Below are 16,373 nucleotides of genomic sequence, written 5' to 3' on the forward strand. Positions count from 1 at the left end.
TATAATGATTGACGAAACAATGCTTTGCATCATTTTTATTCAGTGCGGCGCTTATAAATTGTTTGAATAGTTAATCATTATTTGAGTAAGAAAATTTAGTGATGCAAAAAAACATCGCCTTTCGTCTGGATTTCTGCTTACGTTTATCGGATAGATGTTTATCTGTCGCCGCACCACTCCTGTTCCTGTATATCTGTTCGCAACAGGTATATTGGCTATTATTTGCTCCACCTCCGGTAAAGCGACAATTCGCTATAGCGAGTGTTTATTAGTGCACCGTGGGGTGTCGTTATATCGAGGTTGCACTGTAATTACGAAGCAGGGGACTAACAAAAAATATAGGGGGGGGGCCCAAACCGGGGATTTTGCCCCGAGAAATTTTATAAGTAGCGAGTTTTAAGTTTTTCAAGCATTTTAGAAGAGTCATATGATCAACATTAGAACCCTGATAACTCAAATCTCTATATCTGGACTCTCCAGGGAAAATCGACAAGCCTGACACATTTTTTCCTCAACCCCATAACGAATTTTTGAGGGGGCTCGGGCCCCCTCAGGCCCCATGGAGTCGGTGCCACTGTCAGGAAGTGTACACTTGGTTTGCATAATTGGAAAAGGCATAAGAAATACTGGACTAGGCAGAGACAACTGGAATTCTCAAGAAAATAGATGAAGATTGGAGGGACAGGCAACTCATTCGTAAATTTTCAGACTCCATAAGTCAAAGCAGATAATGAAGAATTAGAATCGGCTATCATGGACTGAGGTATTACACACTTTTCACCTCTCTAAAACTTGAGAAGAAATATAAATGCTAAAATAATCCTTTCCATCCCTCCAAATTATTGCCAAGTGTTAAAAATAAGACTTCCCCCAAAAATGGTGGGTGATGGAGGGAAACAGATGTCATATTCAGAATCAGGACATCACTTGACATGAGAATCCGCAGGAATAATATCAGGGCTCGAAAAAAATTATTGCCATCCAATGTATTTATAAAAAAGGATAGATTGTTATTCAATGTAAATATTAAAAGTCAATAGAAAAATATAATTGCGTAGCATTAAAAATAGAGGTTTCTTATCTACTGTCCATTTCAAAAGTATATATGTACACAAGAGTTTGAAGGGCTACTATGAAATACTGTCTGGTTCGATTACAACATAATTTGCATCAAAATAAAGGTAACTACATTCTGCATGTATGTTTCCAATAAAAATGTGGAATTAGTTTTTTGAAGGCATGTTTATAAACTGAGAGGAGAAGAAGTACCAGTTTTTCGGCACTTTCCTTGCGATCATGAAACTTGCGACCCCAATTAAAACAGAAGATAATAATTGTAATAATTTTGAAATGAATACCAATAATAGATTCTGCTTTCATTAAGTTTTATTTTAAAATTTTAACCATGAATTATTATATAGTAGACAGTTATTACTCACTTAGGAAAAATAACTTTTTCTAAGGAAACTAGATCAATGGATAGCTGTGAACGTCTCAGTATTCTCTATGTGATCTCATTGTGAATTTGATTGTGGAAAGAATAGTTAACATTATATTGCATAAAGGTCGTTTTCAATGTTTCACTCTGCCAATGCTGGCCAGCTAGCAAGCAACTTCATTGCTGGCATAGCTTTCCTTTCATTTCCTATCGTCACATCCAGCAGGATTGCTGTTTCCACCAGTCCCACCGACAACGAGTGTCAACGTGACTCAACCCTCACATCTGAAGAAGGGTTGTTCAACTCCCTTTGCATTGTGATCAAGGGCCGTAGATAATGAACATACACAAGTAATTGTGTACAGAAAATATTTCCTCCTTCGCACTTGCACTGAGTACAGTTTAGTTAAGATTACTGCTCTTCAATGATCTTCAGGGCCATTTCTTTTTCAAACACACATTGATCAGGAATTAGCACTATCGAGTTTTGTAATGATGTTTGGGCCGGAACAGCCTTATGTTTTTCTTTTCTTTTAATTTGAATTTCCCTCCTTTCTTCTTTTTTCCCGCCTGCCTTGGTTTTTGTTTTTGCCGTTCTTTTTCGCCTATAGAGGGCTCGAGAAGCCCAGGAAGAACAGTGCATGCCTGGCACAAGGCATTCGTTCGCCTGATGTCAAGGCGAAAAGGAACGCTTTTTTTTTATCTCGCCGAAGCTCGGGCGAGGATCAAGTGTTGGACGGACGCATGGGGTGCAGTGTTAGGCGGAAGCCAAGGTAAGGCAGGATTCCCTTACTTATTTTCTTTTCCACCCCCTTCATGTCTTCCTTTCATTTTATTTAATATTTGGTTTCCAGTCCCTCATTTCTTTTTTCTCTTATTATTTTTCGTCGTAATTGTAAGGCTAAGTTCCGGCCCTGCATGAATTGCATTTCGGGCGGGACACAACGGCCCCGTGACGCGACAAATGAAGTGGTGAAGTGTTTCTTATACTTCCATGAAGGGATTTGGTGCAGATAACACGGACAATGCAAGTCCTGAGTCTCTGGCGATCTCCAAGCAACACTGTGTCTTGTTGGGACAGCCTAAAATTCAAGCCAAGAAATTTAGCACTGGCTTTACCACTGGCATGTTCATGACTTTTCTTGACGAAATTGCGAATTGCACTTTGCAAATTTGAAGATGCAACTGGAGAGCAACAAGAGTGACTCTCCAGTCATGTCAACTACAACACTCTGGAGGATAGTAAATATAACAATTCTAACTGAGATAACGGGTGCACTGGGCAGTGATTGCAGTACATGATGGAATTTTTAAAAGTGTAATTGCAGAATCGCGGAGCATTAAAATGGAACAGGGTCTCATAATATACACACAGCTAATCAGAACAGCGTTAATTGGGTAGTGGGGGTAAATTATTTCTTATCATTATCAAGCAATTGCAAAGAGTGAAACAAATAATTGTCAGTTGGCAAATAACGAAATAGTACAGAGTTTCACATTCACCAAATACGAATGGAAAGAAGGACTGCAAGTGAATTTCAAAAATAGCTAATTTTAAACACTATAAGTTAGTTTTTTGTTTTCATAAATGTTAAATTAATGTTATTGTGTAATAACATTACCAATTAATTTTTACTAGGTACACCAGCTGATAGGAAGAGCAGGTAAAACATTTTGAAGAAGGAATTCAATGCATTGGTTTATTTTGAAAAAATAGGACTATGAATTAATAAATGAACATTTTAGTAAGTAAATATTATGCTTTGCAAGCACGTAATAAATTTACAATATAATGGTAAGTATGAGAAGTATAAGTGGAAAAGGAAAATACTTCCTTTGTACTGTGATTGAACCATCAAATTAACCAATAAAAGGTGCATTCATGCAAATGATAAGAAACAAAAAGCATTTACCTATGTTCTTGGATGTGTTTCACGGAGATATATAAGGTTGTAGTCAGATATCTTTTCAATTTAGTACATACGTAAGTATTTGAATTTTATTTTTAAATGCTAGACCTCAGCAATTCATAACAACTTCTTACACTCACTAATTACCAAAACTAAAGAGATGAAATTATACCCAGTAGGGAAGTTATTGAATATTTGAATTTAGTACAAAAAAATAACTTTCATAACAAAGAGGCTTTGCATTGGTAGTGAAAACAAATTCCAATACTATTCATACATTCAAAAAAAAAAAAAAACTTTCGGAAATAGAGAAGCATTAGAGAAATGCAAGAGCATTAATAAAGCCACTCACACCAACATTCTCAATATGTAGCCCTGCATTCTCTAGCACACATTTCCTCAGTTAAAATACACAACAGAGAAAACTCCATAGCTCACCCTTGCTTTCCTAATCCTTCCTTTATTGACATCCACAATTAAAGAGTGCTTAATACTTGGAATATGGTACATATTTCATTTCATTTTTCCCTAGATGAAAGCGAGACATCCCGGCCTCATCTCCTCCTCACTTATAATGTTAACATTAAGTCTCAGTCATTGCAAAATATATCTCTCTTTCTATTCCTCAATCACCTATTTTGATTCCCACATGAACAACTTTTTCTCCCCTCCTTCATGATTAGACATGCCCTATTTAGCCTCTCCAGCTCTCGCAGGATAACTAGAACAGATTTAAAACATGGCCTGATTAGCCCACTATGGCTTCATATTCTATTGGTGTTTCTGATAAAAGAAGTAAATTTACAAAGCACATGTAAAAATATCTAATATTTCATCAAAATTGAAAAAACAATGAAATCCATTGTGGACATAAAAAATTTTTAAAAAATTATGCAAGGATACTTGTCACTTCAAGCACTAATAAATGGCTCAAATTGGTCTTGATTTTCACATAAATAGCCAAATATGACATCAATATCTGAATTAGATTGAGGAGATTTTCCACATACCACCTGCTCAATGATTTTCTATTTCTATGATGGACAAGTTAAAATATCAATATTGCTTATTTTTAAATATGAATAATTTCCAATTACTTCGATATTGGATTGGATTTATTCCTAATTTAAAATATAATTTGCAAAGGGAAATGGAACAACTAGAATCAGAATTTTAAGAACTAACTTTCAACACTGAACTGATTTTTGCAGGGTTGTTTGGCGGTTATCAACACTAAGGCAGATAGTATTCAACTGATGATGTACACTGTAGCTATTAAAATAAATTAAGAATTGGAAGGGACCACCCTTCCCCTTTCTTTGAAATAATATTTTTCATGAATAAAAGCAAAGCTAGCAATTCATCTTCCATGTCCTTTAATATTCTCCATTGGATTTTACCGTACGATATTCATCTATAACACATGAAAAATCTTATTTCGCATATTTACACTGACAATAAATATTAGATACAACATTTCAGCAAGAAATTTAAAAGATTCATCACCATGAGCAGAGGTATTTAATCATTACTATCCTATATTTTTACATCCCCAGCAGCCAATATTATAAAGGATTATAAGACAACATAACAGTTGGTTGCATATATATATGTATTCCCCAGACTCCCTATGGGAGCGTCCACCCACTGCGTTTATAACTGCTCTCCCAGTTCATTTGTTTCCATCCAGACCACTAATATCAAATGATGAAGGAGTAAAAAAGCGTATTTCTCGCAGAGCCTCCTCCTTTGAGGCCTCTGCCCTCTCCTCTTCTGTACCTCATAACACGGCAATATGAGGACAAGAAAGCTTTAACAACAGATATTAATATACCCTGGCTCCTATAATCAAACGATGGAAAAAAACTAATGCTACATTAAACATGATCCCCTACTTTTGGTGGTAAGTAAAGACTGTAGTAAAAAAATTTCAGTTGGTAAAAATTTGCAATATCAATTTCACTTTCATTCAAGTACAATCTGAAGTCTATTTTGTTCATTTGTATTAGCTGTACAATAATTGGAAATTGAAATAATTAATTTGTTCAGAATTCCTTAATGTTGACACCCACTAATCATTCCCAAAATTATAGCAGCCACTTCATTCTGTTACACTAAAGTAATATCACGGACCATCTCATTCCACTGTTAAACTAATTTTGGTTACTTCATTATCCGGGTCATTTAGCAATCATTATAAGCTGAACTCAAAAAGCCCACGACACACCCAAGGTATTCTATGTCATAAAAAATAAAATAACAGAGTAGAATAATTTATTCAATTCCTTTGACTATTTATCGATTCTCCTTCTTGATACCAAGGTACGGCTTATTTCAGCTATTCTGGAGAGACACATCCAATATGGGTATTAAAACAGTAAAATCTATGGCTTTAAGAGAACTTCTGACTGTAGATTAGGCTGTACTTTACTTTGATTTTTTTTAAAAGATTCTTGCTCTCACCCCCTAATTTTTTTCTTTTGGTAATTACAAACCTAATACGAAAGGTGACATCAATCGGATGTCGTTAGCCTATTCCAAATCAAGAGACAAGTTTAAATGGGGATTTCAAAGGGAAATTTAGAGTGATTGGTCATGTTTTTTACATACATTCAGCAAAAAGAGTGAAATTCAGCTATTAAAATTTCCCACCTAGTTTTCATGAAAATAGGAAAAATGATGTTGCACATAGCACATATAATGCACTTGTAAATAGCAGAATTAACGAAGGACATCATGAAGTAACTTGCGACCATCAAAAGGTAAGAAAATTGCCCCCTCTCCACTCTTTCTGAAAGTGTATTTTAGGACAAAGAGTCTCAGCTAAGTTGATAGCAAACAGCAGAGAATACTACATTGCGGTTATGCCTGAAATAGTTTCCTTAAGTTATGAAATTAGCAGACACTTAATCAAGAAGTATTTCAAGGATTGGAGTGCCCATTAAAACTTGGCAAATTATTGGAGGACCCTTCACCTTTTTTTTTCAAAAACCTTACAAAGTCTACCATTAATTCTCATAATCAACTCCATAAGTAATATTAAGGCTTACAAGTTGAAAACATTTCTTTCACTAATTCTGATTGACTGAGATGTTATTTCTAATACATTAAATCTATAAAAACATATTTCAACTTCTGTCAAAATGTGAAGAGGAAGCAGGTATATAAGTGTTTTACGGGAACTTTAGGACGATGTGCCTTTGGCATCACCTAAAAATGGCCATGTAATAACAACCGGACACCTGCTCTGGGTGACTTGAGGGAAGAGAAGTGACCGCTGAGGCAGCAATTGTCATATGCATTCAGGCTGGGTCTCAGGCCCAGCCTGAGACCCAGCTTAGCGAGACGTCAGGGCCAATCCTCGGCAATTATGCCTGACCCTCCCACTCATTTATGGCCATACTCACCGCAAGAATCCATTGCAAAGTGGTTATATGGTGAGTAGTTTTTTCAATCATATATATTTTGTTACATACTACAATTTTTTAATGCTTTGAAATGACTTCTTCCTTTTGTCCTGTGCGTAATCATTTTTTAAATAAATTCAAGCATTTAAAAATAACGGACTTTGCAGTTGGATCCAACCAAACTGCAATAGGCCTCAATCCATCACTCAATCAACCAATCATGTCAATTACTTCCCACGTATATTGCCTTTGGGATATAATCAAAGAAGTTTTTTAGAATAATATTATAAATAATACACTATCAAAAATCACAGAACAAGTTTATACGTACTGGCCATAAGTTTTTTATTCCTGAAATTATAAAAAGTATTTTCCTACTTTGACGATTCATTTTTTGCCAAGTTTTATTGGCCTTTCGAAGTCAAAAAGTGTATATTTCTAGTGAAAATTCTTAATATACTGGAATAGCTAACCAAATATGTATAAAAACAATTAATAACTACGAATTGACTAATCGACATGTAGACCTTCTACACAGCAGGGGCAAGTGTGATGCAGCACAGCATCTCTAGGCATGTTTTTCACGCAATTTTGCATACAATCATGGGTAGGGATATTCTGAAGTCATCAAAATTTTGCAGAAGCATGTATTATAATAGTAGCATAGTAACAAAATTAGGGGGTTAGAGCACGAAATTTTTTGAGTCAGAAAATAGGGGAGAGTAGATTTTTCACAAGTTAATGGCATTGCCTTTCCCTATTCTTTGAATTCCATTCAGCCCTAACCCAACTAAAGCATTGCCCAACAATTTAACCTCACAATCCTCCACTTATAGCTCATAGTCACAACTATCACTAAGCCCAGCATCTAAAAAACCCTCAAACTTCAAGTTAGATCGAATAGTAAAGAGGTTGGTATTCATGTAGAATGTTTCCTTGAGCACCTCTCTCCTCTAAAATTTTACTCCCTTTTAAAGATGCATCAACTTAAATATTTTCAATGGTCTTCCTTTCAATAAGTCTTCAAAATGACTGACAAGTCCCACATTCTTTAGTCTCAAAGACTCGCTCCCCCATCAGTCAACATAATATCTAGATAATAGATTGGTACAAGATAATTGCAGAGTGAATGAAAACATTGATCAGCTGTGAGTTCAACTAGTTACTAAAGGTGAATTGAGGTGAGCTGCTACATGGACGCAAGAAAAATTTAGAAATAATAATCCTTACACCAATCAAATTTGGAAATTAAGTCTAAAAAAAACCCTGTTTGGAGAATATTATTCCCACATTAATAAGCACAAAGATTTTCTTGCCTAAATTAAAGTAAGAGAAATAATAAAAGTAAAAAATGGCACTTGCAGAGATCAAATAATGCCTTATCTAAGAGATAACCTTTCACAATAAAAATGACTAAAAATTCAAGAAAAATATGCAGGAGTTATTACAACATTCACAAATTAAATTTATACACCACCATGTTTGCTTGAAAATTACAATTGAATGAAATTGTGAAGACAAATTTCAACAAAAACGTTGCATGTCAGCAAAATAAAAACTGACTACACAGCAATGTAATGTGCACTGAGTCGCCTGCATGAGCACAAATTGTAAATATCTGAAGAGTAGAAAAATATTCCACTTCAATATGGAAACCAGGATTCCCAATTTTGTAGCATAGAAGGAAGCGAACCAAATCCAAAAGGAAAAAATAAGCTGTGATAGCTTTACCATTTTCAGCAACTGGGGCTAGATCAGGGTGTATTAGTTTGAGTCCAGGCTAAGGTTGACACAGTGGGATTATAACCAGACCCATTAGAATTCTAACCTTGCCATCCATGCCACTCCCTTGGTACAGAAGAAGTTCGTTATAGAGAGAAAGGAATATTTTGAGAATCACATTACAACGAGTGATTGGCAATGTATCATCTAAGGGCCTACAATTAACATGTAAAAAATACAGATATAATGAGGCCAAGAAGTTCCTGCCAGAATATGCACTCGATATAAGAAGCCATATCTCTTCAGAGTGGGGCATAACTGGTTAACTAATGAGTAATCCAATGATGGTAGAAATGATAACTCCACAAACAAATATGCGATGTTTATTTCTCCAGCCACAAAATGTCTTAGCATCACGAATACAATAAACGTAACTGCACTTTGCAACTGCAAGGCACAACTCAACTCAATGAATGACCAGATGGGGTGAGCGGAGTGTTCACCAAAGAACCATGACATTAAGGCCAGCATAGTTTCATGCAGGGAGAATACTCTGCATGACTGCATGTCGCAGTATGCCGGCGCTTATTTTTCAAAACTGATCGGATATAAGAATTCATAGTCTCAAAATGTGAAAATTGGTGAGAATAATGTTAAAAAAAAGTTCCAGGTTCATGCAACATTGGGTAGTGGTGCCTGAAATATCTAAGGGCCTAAATGCAGTTATATTTGTAGTTATTGTGTGTTTACTGCATTTAGGCCTTAAATATCCCAGGCACCACCATCCAATGTCGCACGAACCTGGAACTTATTTTACAACATTTTTCTCACCAATTCGCACATTTTAAGATCATTTTTTAAAAATAAGCACCGGCCTAATGTCACAGGGTATTGGGGGCAGTGTCACAGGCTCACCAAGGCCACAAGCCAGGTAGTCCTGTAGATGGGGACTGTACCCCATCAGCAGTGAGAGCTTGTCCAGGCCATGTCGGGCTGATCGATGGACAATCAGGAAATAATCTAGTCAAAATTAGTCTGCACTTTCTCCACGCTAGTTTGCTTTTTATGTATTATGGCCGTTCTACTCTCACGTGAACCAAGCTTATGGCATTAATAAAACTAAATAAAAAGTTGTAAGTAAGTTGATTTCATGGTTTATGTTTAATCAATTTTATGTTTATATCTAATAGCAAATTCATGCCAATACAGTTATAGTTCTGGTGTTGATGAGATCCCTGGTAATGTAATATACCTCAGCTATGATATGATTAAGTCTCCATTTCTGCATCTAGTTAATGAATCTCTGAGACTTGGAATTTTTCCAAACTCACTCAAAGTGTCTAAGATTGTGCCCTCTTATAAGAATAAAGGTAATACTGATGATTTGAATAACTATAGGCCAATTGCACTGCAAAATGCATTTTCCAAAATTTTTGAAAAAATAGTCTACTCAAGATTTGTATCATTTTTAGACAAACATAACCTACTTTCTAGTAATCAACATGGGTTTACAAAAGGAAAATCCACAGTTACTGCTATTACTCATGCAATTGATAAAATACTGGTATCCATTGATAATAGAAATGAAACTATGGCTTTATTCTATGATTTTACGAAAGCATTTGATCTTGTAAATCATGACCAGCTATTGATTAAACTTTATAGATTGGGCATTAGGGGTACTCCGCATCAATGGATAAAATCATATCTACACAATAGATCTCAGGTGGTGACCATAAAATTTGATGGAGTCAAATATACTTCAACTGCTCGTCATTCAACAGTGGGTGTTCCACAAGGATCAACTCTTGGTCCACTATTATTTTTATTATATGCAAATGACCTTTCATCATCCTTATCTTGTAATCAAAATAATACACCAGTTTTATATGCTGATGACACGACAGTGATAGTGTCATCCAATTCTGAACAATCATTGATTGATCAAGCTCAGTTAATTTCAAATGAGATCAGTAAATGGTCAAAGGATAACTTTTTAATTATTAACCCTAACAAAAGCAATTTAATGCACTTTAAGACCAGTGGCCCACGATCAGAAAACATCAGTGTAAGTCTGAACAGTAAACCTATTGATCAAGTGGATAACTGTAAATTCTTAGGAATACATCTGGATTACAAAATGTCCTGGGCAGACCACATTGTATATATCAGCGGCAAACTTAGTTCTACTTGCTACTTGTTAAGACAGCTCAGTTCCACAGTGGAAAGGAAAACTTTATTAAACCTATATTACAGTGACTTTTATTCACATGTTACTTACAGTGTAATTTTCTGGGGATCAACTTATAAATCCATTAAAATATTCTGTCTACAAAAACGGGCCATGAGAATAATTGCTCATAAAGGCTATAGGTCTCCCAGTAGACCAATATTTAAAGAATTGCTTGTACTACCCATTCCGTGTGTATATATATTGTCAACTATTATGTATATAAAGAATAACCTGAAAAATTTCACTTTCAATAACAGTGTACATAGCCATAACACTAGATCGCAAAGTGATATTCATCACAATTTTGTACGCACCAGAGTTACTAAAATGGGGCCCACAGAAATGGGCAGCAAACTTTTTAACAAATTACCGAAGGAGATTAAAAATGTAAATAATTCTAATTTGTTTAAAGCCAAGTTAAAAAAACTACTTCTGGCTAAAATGTATTATTCAGTTGATGAATACTTAGGTGATGAATTTTAACTCTTTATGTTAACAGGTAATTATTCCTGATTAATTATGTATATCTGTATTTTTCTGTATTTACATGTATTATTGACGTGCCTTATATCTTGACCATTGCGAATGTACTAGATCGTTGGGCAAATAAAGATATTATTATTATTATTATTATTATTATTATTATTATTATTATCTAATCTGTGATTTTGTACAAGTAGATTATTTTTGTTCTGATAGGACATTAGTCCTTGAGCAATAAATCTATATATATATTAAGAAAGTCGAAATCTTGTTTGTTAGAACACTTTATGTATTAACTCGAGAACGGCTGCACCGATTTTAATAATGTTAGGTTCTTTGGATTCATATCAGCCCCGGATAACATATAGGACATCAAAAAAATAGGAAAAGTTCATTTAAAAAATTCATCTTTTTCTAAGGGATATAACTACAAATTAAATTATTTGTTTTGTTTTTGCCAATTTAATGACTGAACTTTGTAAAAATATAACATCGCAATTGTTGAATATATTTAAAATATTGAAATTGTATTTTAAAAATTTAATTCGAGATAATTGTAAGCCCAGCTCGAGTTGACACTTCACTACCGTGTTTGTAAACAAATCTCCAAGCAATTGTTAACAATTGGTAACGTCTGTGTTCCTGTCGACGATTTCAGCAGTTTGATTTCACTTCGTCAGAATGTTTGCAAATTAGTCTCATCGGAAGGTGAGCTCATCAACAAAGTGTTACCGAATATGATTGATCACCACAAAAATCGCAAATGGTTGATTGAGCGAGCAATTTTGACGGCCTAGAACGAAGATGTGGATGACTCAAATGAGGTAAATCAGAATCAAATAGTTGGTACTCTGCATGAATTCAAATCTTTTAACTGTGTAACAAACGAAGACGAAGTGACCAACTATTTATCTGAATATTTAAAGATCTTGGACGTACCTGGCTTACCACGACTAACCTAAAGGTAGACTCTATGATCATAATCTTTTGAAACCTAAACCAACCAAAACTTTACAATGGAATGCTTTTGTTGATTAAAAATAAAACTGATAACGAATGTGATTCACGCGACTATGCTCAAAGGAAATTTCAAAGATAGGAAGTTCTCATTCCGAAAATTCCATGATCCCAACTTATATGCCCTTTTGAGCTTTAACGAATTCCAATTCATGTTGCATTCGTGATGATGATTAACAAATCACAAGGTCAATTTTCAGTGTTTGTGCTCATATGCTAATGAAAAACCCAAGATTTTATAAGTTTTTGGTATGAATATGGGAATTCCGTGGCTTTCTCCATCCCTTTAGGATGTAACAAGGGCTCGATGTAGTGAATGATTTTCAGGGGGTTATGAGTACTCATTACACCGAGCTTCTATTGTATATTGATTTTAACTCACACCCTACACCGTGTTCTTGCATCAGTTATCCTACTCCAGATGAACAAAGTCACTGTTCATAGCCCCATCTATGTTTATAGAACACAAGGTTCAATCCAAATACTCCTAGTGTTACACAGGGAACATACAGACTGCTCATTCAGTGACACATTGCCTACATTGAGGTAGCCAACATTATGATTTTTAGAACAGAGACATTATACAAAAGAAGACAAAGCATTGAGAATCTTCTGATATCATCAATCGTAATAGCGTAAAAAGTTGGAAATCACCTCAGTAATATGTATTAAACGTCACCCCAATTTAGGAGCAACTAGATTACATCACTCCACAAATATCTTGTACCAATCAAACAAGGACATCATACCAACACTTGTGAGGGATATAACTCTTACCCCATTATTGCAATCTGCCTGCCCACTTCCTTGCACCCACTCGTCGTAGGCTTCACCTCATTCTTGATGGCCATGATGGCTGCAGCGGCCGCGGCTGCCGCTGCAGCACTTGGGCCACCAACCCCTTGGATGCCACCGACCACACCGTCATCCTTCTGAGTGCCCACCTCCTGGGACTGCACCACTTCAGGCACAGGCTGAGTCAACTGCTGTTGCGCTCCACCTTGGTCAGGTGGTGGCGCTGGCGCAGCAACCACCACCACCTACCGAGGACATTTTCATTCGGGCTTATCATTCCGACAGATATCCCTTCGAAACCCTCGCACTAACACTCATGGAAAAAACTTGGGTAATCAACAATTTGCACACAAATTTCTCTGTATAGTTGCCTCTTTGAGTATTCTACAAAATAACTCTTGTCAATAAATTAATATTATGCACTCTTTAGCACAAAAATATATCAAATCATTAACCTCGGACCGGTAACCCCACATTTGTGGCATCTGCAGCATGAATAACAAGAATCACCAGAATAATTACAAATTATATTCATGCTCTCAATAACAAACTAATCCATGTCAATACATGCATCAAAGAGTGCAAAGAGGTTTCCCAGGCTACAAAAGTGCATGGCAACTCTAGGTCATCTATTAAAGGTGTCTAGCCTAGCATTCCCTCAAATTACTTGGCTTCAAATCTTGATGAATGGAAATAAATATTTTAAAACAGCTACATACATGGTAAATTGATGACATAAACCATTATATTCTTACCTACAAGCAAAAATATCATATTTCCATGGACCTACAACAATTTTTTCTACACTTCCGAACTGCCACCGAAACTTGGGTTTGTCTTTCAACAAGAGATAGAGTCCTTAACATTTATATCACCTAATTATGTACAAAGGAAATTACCAGTAAGCATAATTGAATTTGATGTTTCTTTTTGTTTTTGAAACTCGGGCAAATGTTGATAAAAGGAAGCCCTAATTTGTATACTATTTTAAACAGCGGAGCTTTTATTATCTTTCATTCGTGAAGTACGATAGGGTAGGAAATGGAGAATAGAGGAAGATATGAAAGTAAGAATATGGGAGTGTTTCGGGGGATTAGCTAGGGAAGTGATAAACGAATGAAATTACAAACCGTTAAGCTTGTGATGAGAGATAATCAAGTCTCTACTGCATTTTTAAAAATCACAAACTTATTTTTAACTGTGTGTTATTGCATTCAAAGGTTGGAAAACTATTACTTTTACCGCTTCTTTTTTTTTTGATAAAATCAAGTCGCTACTGCATTTTTTTTAAAGTGTTGTAAGTAATAATTATCCAACCAAGAAACCTTTACCGTACAACCACGACGTACAGTAGACTCTCATTAATACAGACAACCTTATTACGAAGTTCTTGTTTTTTTAATTCTTGTAATTTTAAATATTATTAGGGATGGTTAGCAGAATATAAAACTTAATCTTTTCATCTATTCTGTGGGAGAGTTAAGAAATTACAGACTCAATTTCCAAAAACTGGCACATATCTTCTCGCAGCATGTAAATTTTAACACGTTGCCTACGGATGGCAAGAATTCTCATCATTTTTTTCCCGAACGTTCCGGACGGATGACGAAGATTCTCGTCATTTAGGCGCGTCAACCTAAACAATTTTAAAGCATACAATACGTATTCGCTTGCGATACGCTTTAAAATTGTTTAGGTTGACGTGCCTAAATGACGAGAATCTTTGTCATACGTCCAGAACGTTTGGGAAAAAAATGACGAGAATTCTCGCCATCCGTATGCAACGTTTTAAGGGGCACATTAAGTGACACATAGTTCTATTACTATTCTTTCACTCATCATTAATGAATTCCTACTCCTACCCTCTCACTACAAATACAAATTACAGAAGAAAAACAAAAATAATGATTGTGAACATTAAAACTTCATCAAGGAACACCGAAGTGTTCAGGAGAAGATTGGTATCCTCAGAGTTACTCAGAACCTTATCACTAGAACCAGGGATACTTTTTTATACCAACACTGGCAGCAGAGCTTATCTTGAAGCCATTTTCTTTTCCAATTTTAAAAATTCTATTGTAATTTTTCTTACCTACTTTATTTATGAATAGTTGCTTTTGGGAATGATGATTGCAATTGCCTTATTTTGCCACGAATTATTAAGTAAGTAATCTATACACATCAAAATTATTGAAAATTCAAATTTTTTAATGTGACCATATATTTTTGAATAGATTATAATAATTTTCACTTTTGAAAAAATAAAAGCATGCAACAAGAAAATGTTACTAGTTCAAAAATATGTACTCCTAGGAAAAAAAGAACATGTACTGAGTAGCAATAACATGCTGCATCTCCACCAAATTTTATTAAAGTACGCAAAACAATTGTTTGCTTACCTAACAAAATGTCAAAATATTTTTTTCCCTAGCAATCAGGAAATGCAGTGGACCTTACTTTCAGTTAAACAAGTGCCATCAACAACCTTACCGTGCCCTACAAACATATATTACACGTTGTGTTACCATGATATTCTCTGTCACCTGCCACTTTCAAGGAGAGTAAAGTATTGGCACATGCATGAGAAAGATAGAATCCTTAGAGGAAAGATCCAACTCTGCCAGAACCTCTCTGAGAGCTATTTTAAATATGTGAAACAACTGTTGATGTTGCACTTCTGGACTTTTTGTTGTAAAATAGGAAACTATAATAGCAAACATCACAGACTAAAACGAAAAACATAAAGGTAAAGAAAAACTTATCCATTAAGCCAACCAATACAATCCATGAATCAAGAGGTTTTGTTCATATAAATAACCTCTCTCATGAAAAAAGTCACCATAACTTTGTGAATAATAGCTCAAGCCAGCCAACAACTGAAATCACTTTTACTTCTGATGTTGTTTGCTACACTGGCACATGCTGGGAAATCAAAATGATGGCTGATAGGGCTTATGATGAGTATCAAAAGGGAACAATAACTTAAACACAGCTGGCAAAATTAACTTTGCCACTCGAGGGCAGATTAGATTTGTTCCTAAGGTTTCAGAAGTACACTGCAATAGGATTTCTTATTTTACATAAACTAAAGAATCGCCAACATCTCAATGCACCCACTTCAAATTCATGAAATCATTTGCTCAAAATCAGCGGATTTAAAGTTGAACATAACCAAAATACACCGGTTTCCAATTCATAATAGAAACATGTTAGCTTAGTCTTGAAACAGACCGAAGAGCACATAATCACACCTATCAAGCAGGACAACTTGAAAGTGATGCCCAGGTCGCATAATTAGCCACCACATCACTTGAGCTGAGATAGACTCTCCAAATTACATTTCTCCCTTTTAATATTGTAACAGTGTA

General features: G+C 35.3%; 1 protein-coding gene across 11 annotated transcripts in view; it reads right to left on the reverse strand.

Annotated features, from left to right (window-relative positions):
• The window catches only part of LOC124155914 (zinc finger protein 271-like), a 42,484-nt gene that overhangs the window by 10,351 nt on the left and 15,760 nt on the right, over positions 1 to 16,373 (reverse strand). For all 11 annotated transcript variants that reach the window (XM_046530216.1, XM_046530207.1, XM_046530153.1 and 8 more), the window contains one exon: positions 12,988 to 13,250. In XM_046530216.1, the coding sequence (XP_046386172.1) occupies positions 12,988 to 13,250 (263 nt within the window). The remainder of the gene's footprint in view (positions 1 to 12,987; positions 13,251 to 16,373) is intronic.

The sequence above is a fragment of the Ischnura elegans genome, chromosome 1 (genome assembly GCF_921293095.1).
Source record: "Ischnura elegans chromosome 1, ioIscEleg1.1, whole genome shotgun sequence".
Taxonomy (NCBI): Eukaryota; Metazoa; Arthropoda; class Insecta; order Odonata; family Coenagrionidae; genus Ischnura; species Ischnura elegans.